Raw genomic sequence first — 19,378 nt, 5'->3', positions numbered from 1 at the left:
GAGGAAACGCCCCTCCACCTGAGTGGATGGAGCGTCCAGTAGCAACTGGGGCATAAAGAGGTCTGAGGACAGAACAGTGCTGTTTGCTTGTTTGCTTCACTTCCTGCTGGCGAGTTCATCCATCCCATGGTGGCTGCTGCTGCTCCTGTCACCACCACCACTGTTCATAACTGACATTGGGACATAACTTTTTTTTTTTTTTTTTTGGTCTTCCACTAATGACCAACAGGTCTCCTGGAATCCTCCAGGCCTTAGGTGTCGGTCATATTGGGACTGTGGAGGCACTCAGCCTCATGGGCTGAACAGCTACAGGTGTTCCTAACCTATCCAGAATGTAAATGGCAACTGTTGGACTGGCCAGCCTAAATCAAGTAAGCCAATCTAATAAGCCTCTTGTGAACACACTGCATTCATTCTGTATGTTCTGTTCCTCTGGAGTGACTTAACTCACTGACTGGGGAAGAAAAGTAAGGGACCTCCTGTCAGAGGGTAACCGAGTCCAAGGCTGAGAGCACAGGCTGTAATTGTATCTTAAATGTCGGTTTTATTTATCTGATGTAATTGTCATCTTGGAGGTTTTCTGCCTCCTTCTACTAACCTAGGCCTAGTCCTGGAAGCTTCTAGTCTCCATATAATCTTATCTAGACCTAGAATGTTTGCAGCCTCTGAGACTTGCTGCTAAGTAAGCTCACCCTTTCTTGTTCTTTCTGAACTCTAGCCCTCTGGTTCAAATCAGCTGTTCTGTCTCAAACTCCTCTCCCAGCTGATTGACTCAATCTGTTGTCCTTTTTTGGCCTCTGAATTGCTCTGTTTGGCCTCAATAACTCTAGCAATCTGCTCCTTCTCATTCTCTTGCTCGATCTGTCTTTCCCTGTGTCTAGCTCGTTCTCTTCAATCTGTCTCTGTAAAACTCTCTTGGTGACACTGCCTCCTTCTCCCTCTCTACTGCACTGTTCTCCCTGGATCTGCTGTATCTGTTCTATACGCTCTTCCTCCTTTACCAATGTAAGACTTGAATCAAGCTTTAACTATCAGGAGACTCCCTTGAATGGGACGAGAGATCGGAGATTGATGCAAAAGCAAGAGGTTTATTGTTCTAGCACGCTAGGGTTGACCTACATCCAGAGGAGAGGCAACCCCGAACTCCCCATTAGTACAGTTTTTATACATGTTGTAGAGGATGGGTTACGGTGATGGTGATTAGGCATACAAGCATTGGTGGGGTCATTTTGTTGTAAGACCCCAAGGAGTTTTAGCTCAGAAACGCGACCCACAGAACACAATTAGACAATAGACTGCTGTAATAACAAGAGGTTTTTATTCCATGTACATGGCGTTGCTCATCCTCGCAGGGAGAGTCAACCCCGAACTCAAAAAGCATACATCTTTTATACTTTTTTGTGAGGGGAATGAACTACTATTTTACCATTGGTAAGCAGTATAATTTTCAGAAAGAGGAGAGGAAGGGGGGAGAAACTTTGGCAGTAAGGTTGTTGACAATCTGCAGTTTTCCTTTGAATTCAGTACAGGTAGGGGTAGGGGAACTGTTCCTAAAGCAGTCATTTTTGTTTTGTTTTAACTCAGCTTAGTCAGCATAGCCTGACCTGTCCACTAAAACTTTGTTTTTACATTTTCAGAACCTTGTTTATATATTTCAAAACTTTGAGGGGTTTTGTCCTTGTTTTGTTTCTCAGAATTGGGTGATTAGAGCATGAGTTAATTATGACATGTGTCAGGACCCTATCTATCTAGGGCTTTCTAGAGGGCCAGGTGTCTATCAGTCAGTATATTCTGTGGTTTATTCCTGAGAATTACTCTGGGCCATTGTTTTTATTTGTCAGGCACAGTTGGGATCTCATAGCCTTGGGATGACTGGAAAGTCTCTGGGTCTGACTTTAGTCATTTCTGTGTCTTTAGGGTCTCACATTCTAGTAAATTCTGACTTTGCCTACTTTCTCAAAAATGGGTGTTTTGAAAAAGTCTCAGAGCCCCTATAAACTTTGTCTTCTATATTAATTTGACCTTTGTGGTGATTGGCTGCTGCTGACCTGGGCCGTGTTGGGGCTCCCGACCCACACTCCGGGGGCTTGTGCTAGATAAGGTTGGGACACTTCTTCCCAGATGTGGGGGTTGCAGGTGGGGGAGGATTGCCCCCACATCTGGGAAGAAGTGCCTCAGAGGCACTCTAGAAACTGTGGCCAGATAAGACTGGAACACTCCCTCCTGGAGGGGAGTAGTCACTTGAAGCTCTGAAGCTGGTGGGAAATTACTAGCCTTCTCCTTTCACTACCTGTCTCTTCCTTAAGTAGTTTCCTTTCCTTTTATTTCTTGAGAGAGTTGGGCGTATCCTATTCTGTCAAATCTTTCTCTGATTTGTTACTTTGTCTGCCACTCAGTTAGACATCACTTTGAAATGTGGGTGTTTCCTTCTACAAACTCACTTTACCTTCATTGTTTGGAATTACAGGTAAGTACTAAGGATGTGTCCATATTCCAAACAGAGGGAAAAAAGGCATGTGCTAAGGGATGAGCTACACCCTAACCAGAAACTGGTTCAAATAACCTATAACCCATACTGAAATCATCAGAAGCTTTAAATAAGGGTTAGAGAGAGGCCTGTCCCTTCCCCTACTCCCACTTTCCAACCACCACTCCCTCCTTCCCTTCTTCTCTCCCTCCATAGCCTGCAATGAGTAAGGAAAATAGCAAACTTGGTCAGTGTGTTGGCACACACCTTTAACCCCAGCACTCAGGAGGCAGAGGTAGGAAGATCTCTGTGAGTTTAAGGCCAGCCTGGTCTATACAGTGAGTTCCAGAGTAGCCAGTGATATCCTGCCTCAAAAGAAGAATAAAACAGCCAGCAGCAAATAGAATATGTTTGTTGCCTGATGCCTGGTCCCTCATCTGAGTACTAACCAAGCCTAACTCTGCTTATATTCCCAGATTGGGCACAATCAGTGTGATATGGCTGTAGACTGGAGTTTACTGGTTTGAATTAGAACAAATACTGTGAGGTTCGAATTGGACCTCTACTGGGACCTCCTGAAATGAGATTCACAGGGCCGTGATCGATGCAAAAGCGAGAGGAGCTTAATCATTCCAACATGATGGGGTCATCCCACTTCAAGGGGGAGATGACCCTGAGCAGATTCTAAGGGGGGATTATATACCTTGCAAACAATTGGGGCAGAATTTGTACAATGGCAACTAGGCAGGGTACTATGCACATTTGGTGGAGCAAAACAACTTTCTTTCTTCTTTTTTTCTTGTTTCAAGTTTATTTGTAAAAGCAGCATAGGACACTGGTCATCTGCAATAGTGTGTAGGTGGGTGTGTCACGACAGTCTGTCCGTCTGTCTTCACTTTGGCAGGGGCCTTTTCTACGGAGCCTTCACAGGGGCCTGGGCACCTTTGGGAGCCTGAGCTGGAGCCGAAGCCTGGGCCTCAGCTGGAGCTTTGGCCTCTGCCTTGGTTTGAACCTTGGGCTTTGGTTGGCAGAGCCTACGACCCTTGGCCATGTAGCTTCGAATCTTCTTCCCAAGCTTGGGGTGAGCGATGAAAGCCAAACGGCTGAGTTTGCAGCTGGGGCCCTTTGGCATCTTGGGCTTGATGACCTCAGGCTTCACAAGGGCCTTGATGGCCGCTGCGCGTGCGCTCACTGCCTTTGCATTGTTGGCCTGCATCTTCTTCAGACCTTTCTTGTTGTGCTTCTTGGCAAAACGCATGTTCCTCAGGAACTTGGGATCAACCCTCTTAAGAGATTCGTATCTTTGTGACCGGGGTTTCTTGATGCCATTCCTGTGCCATTTGCGGGACTGGTTGTGGGTGGTGTGGTTCTTGGACTTGGCCATGTCTGCACGGTAACCCGCAGCTCCCGCAGCGCCTGGGACCCGCAAAACAACTTTCAAATCAATTCATACAGCACTTTCCGAGAGGAGTCAGTTGGGAGTTGCAGGTAGCTTTGTGTGATAGTTTGGCTCACAGCTGTTCCAGGAACTAAACTCACTTTCTTCCTGGAAAGGAGGGGCCCTTATGCTCGGAGGTTTGTGGTGGAATTTTCTCACTGGCCTTAGATTGACCCCAACTCTGGCTCTTTCAATACCTCATTAGGATGAGTGGCTCATATTTTGAATACTTGGCCCCTAGTTGGTGGAACAGTTTGGGAAAGAGTAGGAGGCATGGCCTTGTCGGAGGAGGTGTGTCATCACGGCAGACTTTGAGATTTCAAAAGACTTACCACTGCTAATGCGTTCTCTGCCTCCAACTTGGAGATCAAGATGTGAGCTCTCAGATGCTATTCCAGCTACCTGTTGTCAAGCCTTGGCTCCATTATTGCAGGCTCAAACCCATAAGCCAAATTAAACTATTTCTTTTATAAGTTTGAGTGGTGATGGCACACACCTTTCATCTCAGCACTTGGGAGGCAGAGGCAGGTGGATCTCTGAGTTTGAAGCCAGTCTAGTCTATAGAGTGAGTTCTAGGATAGCCAGGGCTACACAGAGAACCTTGTGTCAAAATTTTTTTAAGTTGCCTTGCTTATGATGTGTTCACATCAAAAGCAAAATGACTGAGACACTGGATCTCTTTGTCTCCGTGAGGCTTCTTACAATCCAGAAGGCTCTTCCTAGCCTTTAACTTAAAAAAAAAAAGTGTGTGCATAATATCTGCATGCATTCAAGTACATGTGCATGTGTGTGTATACATGCATGTGGAACATAGGTCAGAGGTCAATTGCAAGTGTCTTCCTCAGCCATATTTCATCTTTTTTCTTCCATTTCCTTACTACTGTGTGTGGGGGAGAGGGAGGGAAGAAGGGAGGGAGGGAGAGAGAGAGAGAGAGAGAGAGAGAGAGAGAGAGAGAGAGAGATCAAACTTGTGAGATCAAAGGAGCTGGAGCTGGTTCTTTTGGGAGATCAAACTCAAGTCATGAGGTTTGGTAGCAATCCGATTCCACTGAGCCACCCCCCACCTCCTACTGAGGCAGTTTCTCACTGAGCAAAGAACTCCAGGGGGCCTCCTATCTCTGCCCTACTGCCACCCCCATGCTAAAGTTACAGACCATACCTGGCTTTTTTTTTTTTTTCTTTATCTCTTTTTGAGATGGGGAGAGTTATTCTCTATGTAACCTTGGCTGTCCTGGAACTTCCTTGTAGACCAGGCTAGCCTCCAACTCAGAGAGATCTGCCTGCCTCTGCCTCCCGAGTACTGGGATTAGAGATATGCACAGCCACTGCCAGCCATCTGGCTTTAAAAAAACAAAACAAAACAAAACAAAACAAAAAAAAACCATGAGAGCTGAGAATCAAACTGGGCTCTTTGTGTTTATGAGGGAGGCATTTTATTGATGGACCCACCAGATCTGTATACTTAGCTTTTTGACATAGAAACAAAAATATGCCAGAGAGACAAAGATGTCCTTCTTTCTTAGGACCCAGCCTTGGAAGCAGCATAGTATCCCTTTCATTGGACCAGGCTAGCCACAAGGCCAGCACAGGTTCAAGTGGAGGAAAGTAGACACTGTTACTTAGTGGAAGTGTAACAAAAGTCACTTTGTTAGTTGCTGAGTCATGGGAGAAGAGTGGCTCACGGGGAAGGGAGTTCTTGTAAGAATCTGGTGACATTTGTCCCTCCTTGAACAGCTGCCTCTGCTCTGAGAAGACAGCCCACAGCACTTCTGCTATGGAGCCGTGCAGCCGAGTGTGGCTCACACCCAGAACAAAGGATGCCCTTTATTCTCTTTATTTTCTTTCACAAAATGGGATGGTAAAGAGCAGGTAGGGGAGACACACCGTGAGATGGCTCAGAGCACAGGCACTTGCTGCCAAGCCTGATGCACTGGGTTCGATTCCCAAGACCCACGTTGTAGGAAAGAACTCATTCCTGCAAGTGGTCTTTTGGGCTGTATATACATATGCTACTGCACTCATTCACACACACACACACACACACACACACACACACACGTAAAAGAATTAAAAGGTGGAAAACAGCTTAGGAGCTTGTCTAAAGTACACAGGCTCTTCATTCTATTCCCACAAAAAGGAGAGCAGGAGTTTCGGTTCCGTGGCTAAGAGCAGCAGAGGACCGGTGTTCGATTCCCAGCACCCACGTGATGGCTCACAGCTGTGTGTAACTCCAGTGCCAGGGGATCCAATGCTCTTTTTCTGGCTTCTGAGAGCACTAGGCAGACACTGTGCATGTGCACAGGGGCGGAATAATATATCACAAAATGAGAGAAAAATATTAAAATTTAGTTAAAAGTAGCAGTTTGGAAACTGGTATAATGACCTCTCTACCTTCTTAGTTTTTAAAGTTTTATGTGAATGAGCGTTGTGCCTACATGTTAGTCTGTCTACCACATGTGTGCCTGATATCCATAGAAGCCAGATTTCCTGAAACTGGAGTTATAGAAGACTGTGAGCCACTCTAGGGGTGCTGGAAAATCCAGGTCCCCTGAAGGAGCAACAATTGTTCTTGACTGCTGAACTATCTCTGCTGTCCCACTCTTAGTTTTTAAAAACTCAGAAGTTATCATCAGGGGTTAGGGAGCCGCCTCCATAGCAAAGAGTGGAAAACGACAACAACAGCAACAACAAGAATGTCGGATGTTGACCTCTGACCTCCACACACACCTATGGGCACATGCGCGGCACACAAAACAGAAATAGGTAACTGAAAAAAAAGAAAGTCACTTTATTATGTACAAAAAGGAGTGGTTGAAAGGAGCTTGCCCTGATAACAAAATCAGAACACTTCTTTCATCTTAATCTCCCTAGAGTTAGGAACAGAATCCAAACACAGATGTAGTCTAACAGAAGATGATACGAGGAGGCTTAGCTGGTGGTGTCTGCCTCTAATCCTAATGCTTGGAAGGCTGAGGCAGGCGGATCTTTGAGTTTTAGGCCAGCCTGATGTACAGAGTGAGTTCTGGGACAGCCAAGGCCACACAGAGAAACCCTGTGTCAAAACAAAAACAAAAACAAAACAAAAAACCCAAAAGGGGGAAAAAACAAACAAAAACCAAGACAATATGGTTCCAGGGCTGACTAGATGACGTAGCATAAAGGGTGATGAACCTAAGTCTAACCCCTGAGACCCACATACAAGATGGAAGAACTGACTTCTGCAGGTTGTCCTCTGACCTGCCCAAATGCCTACCCGAATTAAATAAATAAACAAAATGTGCATTGAACCCGGGTTCTATCCACTCTTTCTACTTAGGAAACTAATGGAGAGCTCTGACCAGGAGCATAACCAAAGTACTGATTTCGTACGTATGACCTAATCACAGTAGCTTTATTGAAGTGTTGACAGATTTCACAAGATGCCAGCAAGTCACATGTGTTGCCACCTTGGTATCCAAGAAATGGGAGATGGTGAAGCTTACAAGGTTGGTGGAAATCTCAGATTCTAACCCTTCCCAGAAAGCTCAGATGTTATCACTGGAAGCAAATAGCGGCCATGTTGTCAAAACAAGCAAGCAAACGAAAGGCTGAAATATGCCCAGATTGGAATTGGCATAGTTTATCATAGTAATTTTTCCCCTTCTAGAACCATGTGTCTTGGGGAAGGAAATTAGTTCCTCCTACAACTCAGATGATAAGAGCAGAAACCCTTTTCTCCAGGAACCATTGTGTTTTGTGACTACTTCCTCTACAGGTTTTGGTTTTACTAGTGTGATACAACACTCTGATAAAAAGCAACCTGAGGGGTAAGGGTTTACTTTAGCTCACCAGGTGACAAGTGACGGTCCATCCAAACAGGGAGGTGACGGTGATAGAAACTTAAAAACAAAAACAAACAAACAAAAAACCCAGTCTTGAGCGGGAGATAGGGGCTCAGCAGTTAAGAGCACCCATGGCTCTTGCAGAGGACCCAAGCTCAGTTCCCAGCACCCAGATTAAGGGCTCCCAGCTGCCTGTGACTCTGCCAGGGCTCTTCTGCATCCTCGGATACAGTCCTCATGCATATATGCACATAGTTTTTTTTAAAAAGTCATCTACATCCACAGTCAAGGGCAGAGACAAATCAGTGCATGTATGCACAGTGTCCAGCTTGCTTTCTCCTCTTTCTGAATTATTTTTTAATGTGTACACACATGTGTCCCTGTATGTATAATGTATGACACATGCACGGAGATGTCTTTGGAAGGCAGAAGGTTTCAAATCCCTGGAGTTAGAGTTACAGGCAGTTATGGGCTACCAAACATGGGTGCTGGAAATGGAACTTGGGTCCCCTATGAGAGCACTGAGCACCCTTATCCCATGAGACATCTGTCCCACCCTCTTTTCTATATAGTCCAGGACCTAAACTCAGGTAATGGTGCTGCCCACGGTGAGCTAGGTCTTTCCACATCAGCTCTGCAATCAAGACATGCCTCCAGGTCAACCTGATTTAGACAGCTTCTCATTGAGACTCATACATGTATATGACGAATTCCATTTCTTCCTTTCCCTGTTCCTCCCTCTTTCTCCCTTAAAACCCCTTTCTTCTCCATGAATCTCCCTTTTACCTCCATGTATTTTTTTAAATGTGTGACCCGCCGAATTTAACTAGGATCATTACATGACCTTAGGCACTAAAGACAATGATAACTTTTCCCTCGGCCACCATGAACTGAGACACAGTCTCCTGGTGAAGCTGAGAGCTTCCAGAGCTCACCCAGTCTGCTAGCCTGACTGGCCAATGTTTCAGAGACTTGCCTGTCTGAGCCTAGCTGGGGTTACAGATGTCATTGTTCAGCCTTTACTAGGTGCTGGGTAGACAAGTAGACACATTAAGTGTTGGGATTCTGTAAACCCCACCCCTCAGTTACTTAGCAACAGCCAAGTATACCCCACCCCTCAATTACCCAGCAGTGGCCAGGTATGCTCCGCCCCAGTGACCTGACACTATAAAGGAGCGGCTTGACCCCTCCTCTCTCTCTTGGCCTCTCCTGCCCTTGTGCTCTTGCAGCCTTGCTCTCCCATTTCCCTTCCCCCCTCTCTCCCATGTGCTCATGGCCGGCCTCTACTCCTACTTCTCTCTCTCTGCCTCTACCACCCTCTTAACTCTCCCATGACCTGAATAAACTCTATTCCGTACTATACTGTTGTGTGGCTGGTCCCTCAGGGAAGGGATTCCCAACATGGACCCCCCAGAGGCATCTCCCTTGCCCTCAGGCCTCGCCGCACCTCCATGGGCCATATGCCCCCCACTCTCTTCATCCTTCCCCTAACATTAAGAGCTAAGCCAACTCCCCAGCCCCGATACCAGGCCTGACTGTGTATGGTAGTTCTGTGAGTTTGTAAATTTTTAAAAACTGATAGAAAGTACATTTAATCTGGGCACTGTGTATAAATTATACCTTAATAACATCAATTTTCTTTCTTTTGCAATAATGGGCCAGAATGGCAGAAAATTACTGCTTCTGAAAGCAGATCCAGTTCGGGTATAGTTTCCTCTGTGACAAGACCCAGCATTAAGCTGATGACAATGGCCATAGCTCTTAGGAGCAGGATAGGACACATACTGGACTAATGGTAGCCCCATGGTACTGAGACTAGTTTCACATGCTGAATGAACATTGATGTGAAAAGGAAGAGAGGTGAAATTGGGAAACACTGAGGAGCCGGGGAGATGGCTCAATCAGTGGAAATGTAATCAAGGCTCCCCTTAATAACCACCTGTATTAGTATTACAGTGTGTCAAGAGCAGCCCTCTAAGGTAACAACATCTAAAAGCATTCTCTACCTCCCTATCAGGCCCCACCTCCTTTCCTACTGTTTGGACTATAAATGTCTCCTAAAGGCCTGTGTGTTAAAGATTTGGTCCTCAGGGTGGTGCAACTGGACTGCAACATCAATATTTTAGACTCTGGTGACAAAATAACCTAAAAGAAGGATTTTTAAAAGATTCTCTTTTTCTTTTATTCGCATGTGTGTGTGTGTGTGTGTGTGTGTGTACATGTTCATGTTGGTGCCCATCAAGGCCACAGGAGGATGTCAGATCCCCAAGGAGTTACAGGTGGTTTGAGCCATCTGATGTGGGTGCTGGGATCCAAACTCGGGTCCTCTGCATGAGCAGTAGCCATCACTCCAGCCCCAGGAAGAGTTTGATTTACAGTTTGAGGGTACAGTCCATGATGGAGCTGGAGTGTGACGTTCCTTTGTGCTCACAGTGAGCAAAGAGAGATCAACACAGACACTCTACTTACTTTCTGCTCCTTGTGCAGTCTGCAAGGGTCTTCCCACTTCAATTAACCTAATCTAGATGGTTCCTCACAGGTATGAACAGAGGCTAACCTAATCTAGATGGTCCCTCATAGGCAAGCTCAGAGACTTTGTCTTTTAGGTGATTCTAGATCTTGTTGGGTTGAAAATCAGCATAAAACATCCCAGAGCTGGTGGAGTCCAGTTCCAACTGTGTAGGTCATTGAGGGCACACCTCTGAGAGAGAGTGTAAGTGTTGTGAACAAGCAAAAGAAACGTATTTCTAAGTACTACCATTTCATTTTTAGACTCCATTCAATCATAGAGAGAGGATCCCAAGCCATAGGGGAGCTGGGACTTCCCTACAGCCGAACAGCTTCTGTTGTGAGCAGTTGTCTGAGTGCAGACATCTCAGGGACACTGTCTCCATCCCGCTGGCAGGATCAAACAAGCTCATGTTCCCAGGCCCAAGAATGAACACCTAACCCACTCCTCCAAAGGTTTTCTTAATTGTCTGTTAACCAGTAAATAATATACATGTTGCTGTTCTCTAAGGCAAGGTTCATAAGTTGTAAAAATATATAACCAACTGCCTGCTATGCCCTAATTGACTGCATGAGGCTGACCCACTACTTTGTCCCCTTATCACTCTGAGCTCGGGATCTAAAGTCTAGGAGAATAAATTAAGGACCTTGAAGCCAGGTGCCCTGGTAGCAGCCCGGTCTCTAGCAGGTGCTCCCTTCTTAGCTGGTTGTCAAAATACAATTGGACAGCACTGCAGCTTCCCCTACCCCCCACTTCCTGTTCACGTTGTGTTCCCATCTTTAAAACAAGTTGTACAGTCTCCCTGAGGGGACACAGTTCAGATCCCGACCTGGCTACCTCTCTGTGCGCTCAGAAAATAAAGCTTTCATTTTGAAACTTCTGCATCTGAAGTGAATTTTCTCGGCTTCCACCCAGAACTGAACAGTAAGGCCCCCATCCTTTACCTTTCTCTTTTTGTGTGTTTTCTGGCCATGAGGTAAGCAGTTGCTCTGGTAATCCATTGTCATTTGGATCACCAATCAGAGACCAAGGATTTGATTGGCCGGGTCTTGGACTGAAACCTGGAAAACAAAGTCTGTAATAACCTTTTTTCTTTATAAGATTCTCTCAAGTATTTTGTTACTTGGACAAAACAGACAAACAAACAAACAAACAAAAAACCCTGAATAACACACCTTTTGGGTGTTTGTCTGTTTTGTGCCTTTCATTTGATTCCTTGGTTGACTTTTTTCAGACAGTCTCACTCTGTAGCCCTGACTGGTCTTCCTGTGCAGAGCAGGCTAGTTCTTCTAACCTGTGGTAATCCTCTTACTTCTGCTCCTGAACCTGGCTTCCCAGGTATGTTGCTGGGTAACAGTTCCTTCCTAGACTAAAAACAGGGTATCCTGCAGGGAAGCTCCTTAAACAAAAAGCTAAACAAGTCAAAAGAAACTCTCCAGATTCATGGGGTCCTTTCCTGTCAGCATAAGCAATAAAAGCTGAAAGTCCTTCTCAGAAAAGCAGAGCCCACGCTGCAAAGAAGATTCTAGGATGAGCAAAGCTACAATAGAGACCAGCTTCCTGAAGAAGCAGAAACCAGCTAAGCTTCTCGGGAGAGGTTTAGACCAGCTGAAGCACCTAGAAAAGGACAATCTCCGACCCGGTGAGCCGCCCGCAGGCTGTGCTGTGTGCTCCAGGTCCCCGGCTTTGGGAGCTGTCATCCATGCTGGAGTGGGCTTTGGTGATGCAGCTGTCTTCGAGTCATTTCTGCTCCTATAAGCAATCCTTTACCCATATTCCTGCAGGCAACCTCAGTAAAACTCACTGGCTCACCATGTTGGACTTTGGTTGTATCTCTTCTTTGGTCTGTCACAGGGTCCTTATCTGACAGGGAGCAGAGGTATGGTGTTGTGTCTTTCCAGGAAAAGTTTTATCACAGAACATGTATGCCACCACACCTGGTTTAACCACCCTTGTTTTACTGTGTTTCCCCAGAACCTTTCTCCCAGTTATGATGCTATACACCTACAACCCAGAAATTCCAGCATGTGGGAGAAAGGTGGAGGCCAGCAAACAACAGCGATAAAAAAGTAACTGGATCCTAGAAACATGACCATATCCCTGTCACCCTCCTCCTTATGCCACTGTCAGCAAGCCTGCTCTTCTGGTATGGTCTGACTATGTGCTCTAAAAGTTCATGGATTGGAAGCTACTCCTTAGTTCTGTATGTTATTGGTATTTGGAAATGGAGCTTTTGTGGTTTGATGAGGTAACGATGGTGGGGCTCTCACAATGACACGAGTAACTTTATAAACAGGAAGAGACACCCAGGCCAGCACACATACTCTCTTGGGTAATGCAACACCTTCTGTTCTATTATGACTCAGTAGGAAGTTTCTCTCCTGATCCATGCTACATGCTCCCTTTGAACTTCCTGGCAAGATCACAAGTTCAAGGATGGGGCAAGCTATGTGAGTTCAAGGCCAGTCTAAATAACCTAGTGAGATCTTCTCTCAAAATTTAAATAAAAGTGAAAAATAGGACTAGAAATGTAGCTCAGTGACTGAAAGATTGTCTAGCATGTGTGAGGGCCCTGGTTCAATCTCAGAAACACACATACACACACCATATACACATACAACATATACACAAGCACACACACTCATCCACACACACAAGCACACACAGAGCACACATATACACATATATACAAGCACATATAATATACACATACACAATCAATCCACACACTTGTACATATACAACATATACACGCAAGCATAGACACACAGAGCACACACACACCATAAACACACATAAGCACACATATATACACTCATACACACAAACATATACACACAAGCACACACATACATATACAACATACAGAACTGCAGAGCACACAGATACACAATTACACACACACACACACAGTGCCTTAAGGTTTTTTTATTTAAAAATTTTGAGACAGGATTTCTCTGTGTAGCCCGGCTATACTGAATTCACAAGTGCCTCTGCCTCCCAAGTGCTGGGATTAAAAGTGTGGGTCAGCACTGCCCGACTGAAAAAAAAATTTTATTTTATATTTTTTATTTTGATTTTATGTGTATGAGTGTCTTGCCTGCATATATAGTGGTGCACAATTTACATGCTTGGTGGCCACAGAGGCCATAAGAGATCGTCAGAGATCTTCTAGAACTGAAATTACAGACCACTGACTATGAGCTGCAGTGAGGGTTCCATGAATTAAATCTGGTCCGTACTCTTAGCCACTGAGCCAGCTCTCCCGCCTTGATTTAATAGAGCTTGAATTGAACTTAAGAATGCTTTATTCTTCACCAAATACCCTTGGAGGAGAGTTGGGTCATTTTACCTGTCTCACCTGGTACACAACACCACCTCAAGAGGGGATAGATAAGTGGTTAATCGGTTGATTCCATGGCTAGCTGGCTTGCAGCCTGGTTAGGATAGTGACCCTGGGGTTCAGCTGTTCTTTTGTCTTCCCGCAGCAAGGGGGAGTCAAGGATCTGCAGTTGTGGAGCCTTGATGGAGGCCGGCTAGGCACCCATCTCTATGGTCTCGCTCTCCAGGTCCCTCCTCCCCGGCCCTCCGTGTGCCTCTATGGTTCTTCCTGTCATTAGTCGGGAGGGGGCGCTGCGCGCAGGCGCGAGGTGGACGCTGTGGCGAGGCCGGAAGGAACGCAGTAGCGGCCTCGGCGGTGGCGGCGGCAGAAGCAGCGGGCAAGGTTTTCAAGCTGCTGTTTCTGGCGACTTGAAATTGAACTCCCCGACGCCGAGCCGCGCTCGCAGAGCTGGACTAGCTGCGTGGCGAGTACGTGATGGGCGCGCGCGCGCGGTCTCCCGGGGCTGCGGGTCGAGCGAAGAGAGTGGCCTCTCGCCGGGGCGCCACTGGGGTGGGGGCGGGGGCTGAGGGGCCGCGTTTGCGAGCCCCGGGGGCTCGGGGGGCCGCGCAGGGGGTGTCGGGAGGGGAGCGACGCAGACGTCCGCTAGCCTGCCAGCTCCCCTCCCGCCACTTTGGAAGTTTCTCGGGCCGGCCTGCTGCGCGGGGGGCGTCGAGCCGCTGAGAGACGGTTCGCTGGCTGCCCGCTCTGGTGGACGCGCTCCCCACCGCGGCCTGGAGAAGCGGAAGAGGCGGCCGACTGTTGACTTTGAACTCCAGCCCCAGCTAGTTTGGGCCCCTTGGAGTCCAAGTTGACGCCTGTCATCCCAGTCAGCGCTCCGTAGCAAAGGGGACTCGAAACTCCTGCAGTCCAGAGTCCTGGTGCGCGGTGGGAGAGAGCGCTCCCGTGGCGCGTGGCACCCTGGGTGAGCGGCAAGACCCACGCTCGAGTGGAGGCGGCCCCTTGTGGAGCTCATCGGTGATCCCAAACTCCCTGGCTCTGTAAAGGGTGCATTGACCTGGGACCCTCAACTCCATTGTGTTAAGTGTCTTGGAAGCCATCTCTGATGGGGTTTATCTTGGTTCTGTTTTTTTTCTCCCTTCCTTTCTTTCATCCTCTCTCTCTCTCTCTCTCTCTCTCTCTCTCTCTCTCTCTCTCTCTCTCTCTCTCTCTCGCTCTCTCTCTCTCTCTCTTTTTCAAGAATTTTACTGCATAGCTGAGGCTAGCCTGAAACCTGAAAAGTAGACAAGGCTGGCTCAAGGGACTCAGAAATTTGCATGCCTCTGCCTTGGTGTAGGTCACTGCGTCCTGCCTTTATGTTGTTATTGTTAGTTTAAGATAGAACCTTAACTGTAGCCCTTGCTAAGTCTGGAACTCAGATGTCTGCTTGCCTCTGCTTCCTGATTTTAGGGATTAAAGGCATGTGTCACCTTGCTCGACATTTTTCTCCTACTCAACAGCTGCTTTACCCCTGAGCTCCACACACCCCTTGCCTGATTCTTTTGTTTGGTTTGGTTCAGTTGTTTGAGTGGGACTAATGGATTTATTGGGTTTTCCTACAGAGCAACGGTGAAAGATTATGTATTAGGAGCCTGTGTGCTCCTGAAACATCTGCATCAGGGTCAGGTTTCATCCCACTGTGGATGGTGACCTTATGAAAGCTCCACCTGCTTGTTATGAGAAAGGGCTTGTCGTGGCCCTTGCTTGGAGGAAGGGAGGGACAGTATTTTTATGACCTTAATTTAGTTAGCTTATTCGAATTAACAAATAGACAAGCTTTGCATTCGGTTTGTATCCAAATAAAGTGTGTAAAGGGTAGAGAAGAGTGGGGAACTTAGAGAAATGGCTGAGGCACTGGAGTTTGGACACCCGTGAACCTGTTGGGTTAGCCACTTTAGGCTTATTTGAAAAGGACGAGAGCAGCTAGTGAAGAGCTGTTGAGGAGAAATCTAATAAAGTGTGGCTGGGGAGATTGAAAGTCTATGAAATCTGCTGAGTGTTTACCGACTACAATGTGAGGTAATGCTTTCCATGTTTACTGTGCTCTAGGCTTTATCATAGTCTAGATCCTTCCAGAAATATAAATTCTCATTTTGTCATCACTTTATCTGTGCTAAACGAATTTATTTGTTTATTTATTTATTTATTTATTATTTATTATTCGAGACAGGGCTTCTCTGTGTAACAGAGCCTTAGCTGTCCTGGATTCTCTTTGTAGACCAGGCTGCCTTCAAACTCTGAGATACTCCTGCCTCTGCCTCCTGAGCTGGGGCTCTTTTTCCAGAGGACTTAGGTTCAATTTCCAATTCCCACATGGCAGCTCATAACTGTCTGTGTAACTCCAGTTCCAAGGGGTCCTATACCCTTACACAGACACAGATGGAATTCATCTTGATGGAGAGGTTTCCCTTGTAGGCAGATTCAGAAGGTTCTTGAGGGAGATGCTAACAAGCAGTTAATTGGCAGCAGAGCTAAAATGGACACTGTTTACAGTGGAGTGTGATTAATGGAGAGTAAATACATACAGATTCAGGCAAAGCACCAATAAACACAAGTAAAAATGAATCATTAAAGAAACATTTAGTATGTATATGGACACTTGAGTGCATTTAATGGTCAGAGGACAACTTTTGGAAGTCAGTTTTCTTCTACCATATGGGTTCCAGACATGCAACTCAGGCTGTCAGGTTTGGCAGCAAGTGCCCTTAACCTGTTGAGCTAATTTACCAGCCTTAGCACAACTTGGTGCTACGTGTTAGATATAACTATTCTTAGTCCTGTAAATAATGTAGGTTCTCTAATAGCTTTTGTTGTGGGGGAGGGGGAAGGGAGGTGCTGAAAAATGATACAAAGGTCCAGGGCTGGTTCTAGAACTCAGTTACACAATTAAAAAGTTTTTAAATAAAGTTTTCTTTGACAATTTCATGTATAATGTATTAATGACTCTCCCCCCCATTCCCATTTCCACAGTCATGATTTTTGTTTGTTTTCTTTTGTTATCCACTGAGTTTAGCTGGGGCCATACACATGAGCATGGGTGGGAGCTATCCAATGGCTAGATTATTTTCCCATTTATTTATTCCCTTTACATTCCTATCTAAGCCCTTCTCTCCTCCTAGCCCCCCACAGCCCCTCTACTCATTCCCCTCTCCCCTTCACCCCTGAGAAGGGGGAAGCTCCTCCCAAGGAACCAACCCACCCTGGAACCTCAAGTCACTGCAGGACTAGATATATCCTCTCTCACTGAGGCCAGACAAGACAGCCCAGTTAGGGGAGCAGTTTCCACATGGAGGCCACAGAGTCAGGGTAAGCCACCACTCCAGTTGTGGAGTGACTTCTATGAAGACCAAGCTGCACACCTGCTACATATAGGATGTGGGGGTTAGGTCCAGCCCTTGTATGCTCCTTGGTTGATGGTTCAGTCTCTGGGAGTTCCTAAGGATCCCGGTTAGTTGACTCTCTATTGGTCCTTAACCCCTCCAGGTTCCTCAATCCTTCCCCCATCTCTCACTGACCTCTGATGTTGGGCTGTAAGACTGCATCTGTTTCAGTCAGCTGCTGGGTGGAGCCTCTCAGAAGACAGTTATGGTTACACAATTCTTGCCTCTAATTATTCTGCTGTACCTTCACAGTGTCTCAGATCAGTTTCTTGGTTCCTTGTCTCTAGCCTTTAGAAGTGTAGAGTAAGGCATGGTCTTGTACTTTTGGAATTTAAAAGTTCAGCAAAAGATGTTAATGTAAAGTGTAGTTTCCTAGATAGTTGGGTTGACATTATCATGGTATTTGAGGGACTGAGGGATGTTTTGTGAATGAACATAGAACAAGGACACTTAAGGGATAGTCAGAAAAAGTTTTTCTCTGAGGAAGTAGAAGATTGAGGGATGGACAAAGGTAATTTGGCCAAAGAGAGGCAGTCTCACTCAGAGAATTCAGCCTGAGATCAGTTTGGTGAAAGAAAGTTTGGTCTAATCAAGGAACCAACTCATCTTGTTAGAGGGTGAAGAAAGAACTACCAGGTGACATTACTTGGGTCCGGAAACACCTGATGAGCCATGGTTTTTGTACTGTGGAAAGGTCTTGGGGACTGTCATGGTGATGTGTGTAATTTAAAAAACAGCCAGACATGATGGCATATGCTTTTAATCCTAGCAGAGCCCAGTGTGGTCTACATAGTGAGCTCTAGGTCAGCCAGGGCTACTTAGTGAGACCTTGTCTGGAAAACAAAACAACCCTCAGTGCTATCAAAATATGGAGCCTAGAAGGCAAAACTTGAACTAAAAGTTAAGAAACAAAGTGTGATGAGCCCCTGGACAATTGATTTGTTAGATCTTTGAGGATTAGGGCTGTAGCTCAGGAGTATGACACAGCACCTACCAGGCCCCAGGTTCAATTCCAGCACTGTGTCCCATCATCAAAAACAAGTCAAAGGTGTGAGTGATGGTGTTTACTTACCTGCTCCCATTTCAGAATATATTTTCTAACAGCTAAGAAAACTCTTAGCATTTTGTTAATTTTCTCTAATACTGTCTTGTGCAGGCCTCAAACTCACAGTGTAACTCAGGATAACTGAAGAGTAGACTGTTCTGCCTCTTCTGAGTGCTGGACTCAAAGATCTGTACCACCAACCAGGTTTATTCAGTGCTTAGAATTGAACTCAGGGCTTCCTGGATGTCAGGCAGTGTTCTGTGAGCCACAACACCCCAATCCCTTACCTTAAAATCTTAAAAGGCTAACCTTGGGGCTGGAAAGAATGGTTCAGCTACTAAAGAACAGCAATAGCTCTTTAATAGCTGATCTTGATTTGGTTCTCAGTACTCATGTGGGGCCCATAAACACCTGTAACTCCAGTTCCAGGGTTTTCAGTGCCTCCTCTGGGTGTCTGCAGGCACTAGGTACACATAATACACATACAAATATGCAGACAAACATTTGTATGCATAAAATAAAAATAAATAAAGCTATAAATTGTTTAGCTAACTAACCTGTCTGAATTTAATTTTTGGTGTGAATCCTAGTGTGGACAAACATTGATAGTAGGATTTCTAGATTTTGTTTAAACTGCTTACATTTATCATTATCTACACACTAATATTTGTAAATATGGATGCTATTGTGCCTAATTATTTCACTTTGTATATTAAAACTAATGTGCTGTATTCTTCAAATTCTGAACTCATCATCTTGTTTGTTCTTAAGGGCTTTACTTTTCTGCTGCAGCCTGGTCTCAGCATCTAGGTCAACCTAGACTCCTTTCTTTCTCTTGTCCTGATAGCCAATTCAAAATCCCACTAAGTTTGTACTTAATACCTTGTGTCCACCCCCCATCCCCTTACATATTATTATCTCTGGCTCTTGTTTGCTGGATTTCCTGGCACAAAATGTCTCTACTTTCTCATTGCAGCAAAGCTGATTTTCCTAATGTGTAGCTGTCATTGTTCTGTTTCCCATTGGCTCAAAAATATAATCTGAACTCTAGTTCATCTTCCTATCAACAGCACAAACTACCCCCAAAAAGGCTTAATACCACAGTTTAGTCTGTTTCAGGAGTCTGCATTTGTTTTGAGTGTGGTTCTTGACATGTAGATCAGGCTGAAGTTGCTGTGATCCTCCTTGCTTATACATCCGGAATGCTAGACTTATAGGGAACCACCACCACATCCAGCTTTTTTACAGTTGTATTTGGAGATTGAAGAGGGCTCCCCTAGCACACATTGTCAGCCAAGATGGTCATGGTGGGCTGATCAACAAGTCCCAAGATGGTTTC

The 19,378-nt window shown here is 45.7% G+C and overlaps 2 protein-coding genes across 3 annotated transcripts in view; one reads left to right on the top strand and one right to left on the bottom strand.

Annotated features, from left to right (window-relative positions):
- Nucleotides 1-3,380: 3,380 nt before the first annotated feature.
- LOC308439160 (large ribosomal subunit protein eL29-like) lies at nucleotides 3,381-3,851 on the bottom strand (the record flags this gene model as incomplete). Its single annotated transcript, XM_080940803.1, has 1 exon — nucleotides 3,381-3,851. One exon carries the CDS (start codon nucleotides 3,849-3,851, stop codon nucleotides 3,381-3,383), a length of 471 nt encoding a protein of 156 aa, XP_080796929.1.
- A 10,058-nt stretch (nucleotides 3,852-13,909) lies between these two features.
- Nucleotides 13,910-19,378, top strand: part of RNF216 (ring finger protein 216) — a 110,197-nt gene continuing 104,728 nt past the window's right edge. For both annotated transcript variants that reach the window (XM_080940659.1, XM_080940658.1), the window contains exon 1: nucleotides 13,910-14,045. The gene's annotated coding sequence lies outside the window, so the exon portion shown is untranslated. The remainder of the gene's footprint in view (nucleotides 14,046-19,378) is intronic.

This window comes from Micromys minutus, assembly GCF_963924665.1.
Source record: "Micromys minutus genome assembly, chromosome: 29".
Taxonomy (NCBI): domain Eukaryota; kingdom Metazoa; phylum Chordata; class Mammalia; order Rodentia; family Muridae; genus Micromys; species Micromys minutus.
Note: the sequence above shows the minus strand (reverse complement) of the source record. Positions and strands in the feature narration are given on the sequence as shown.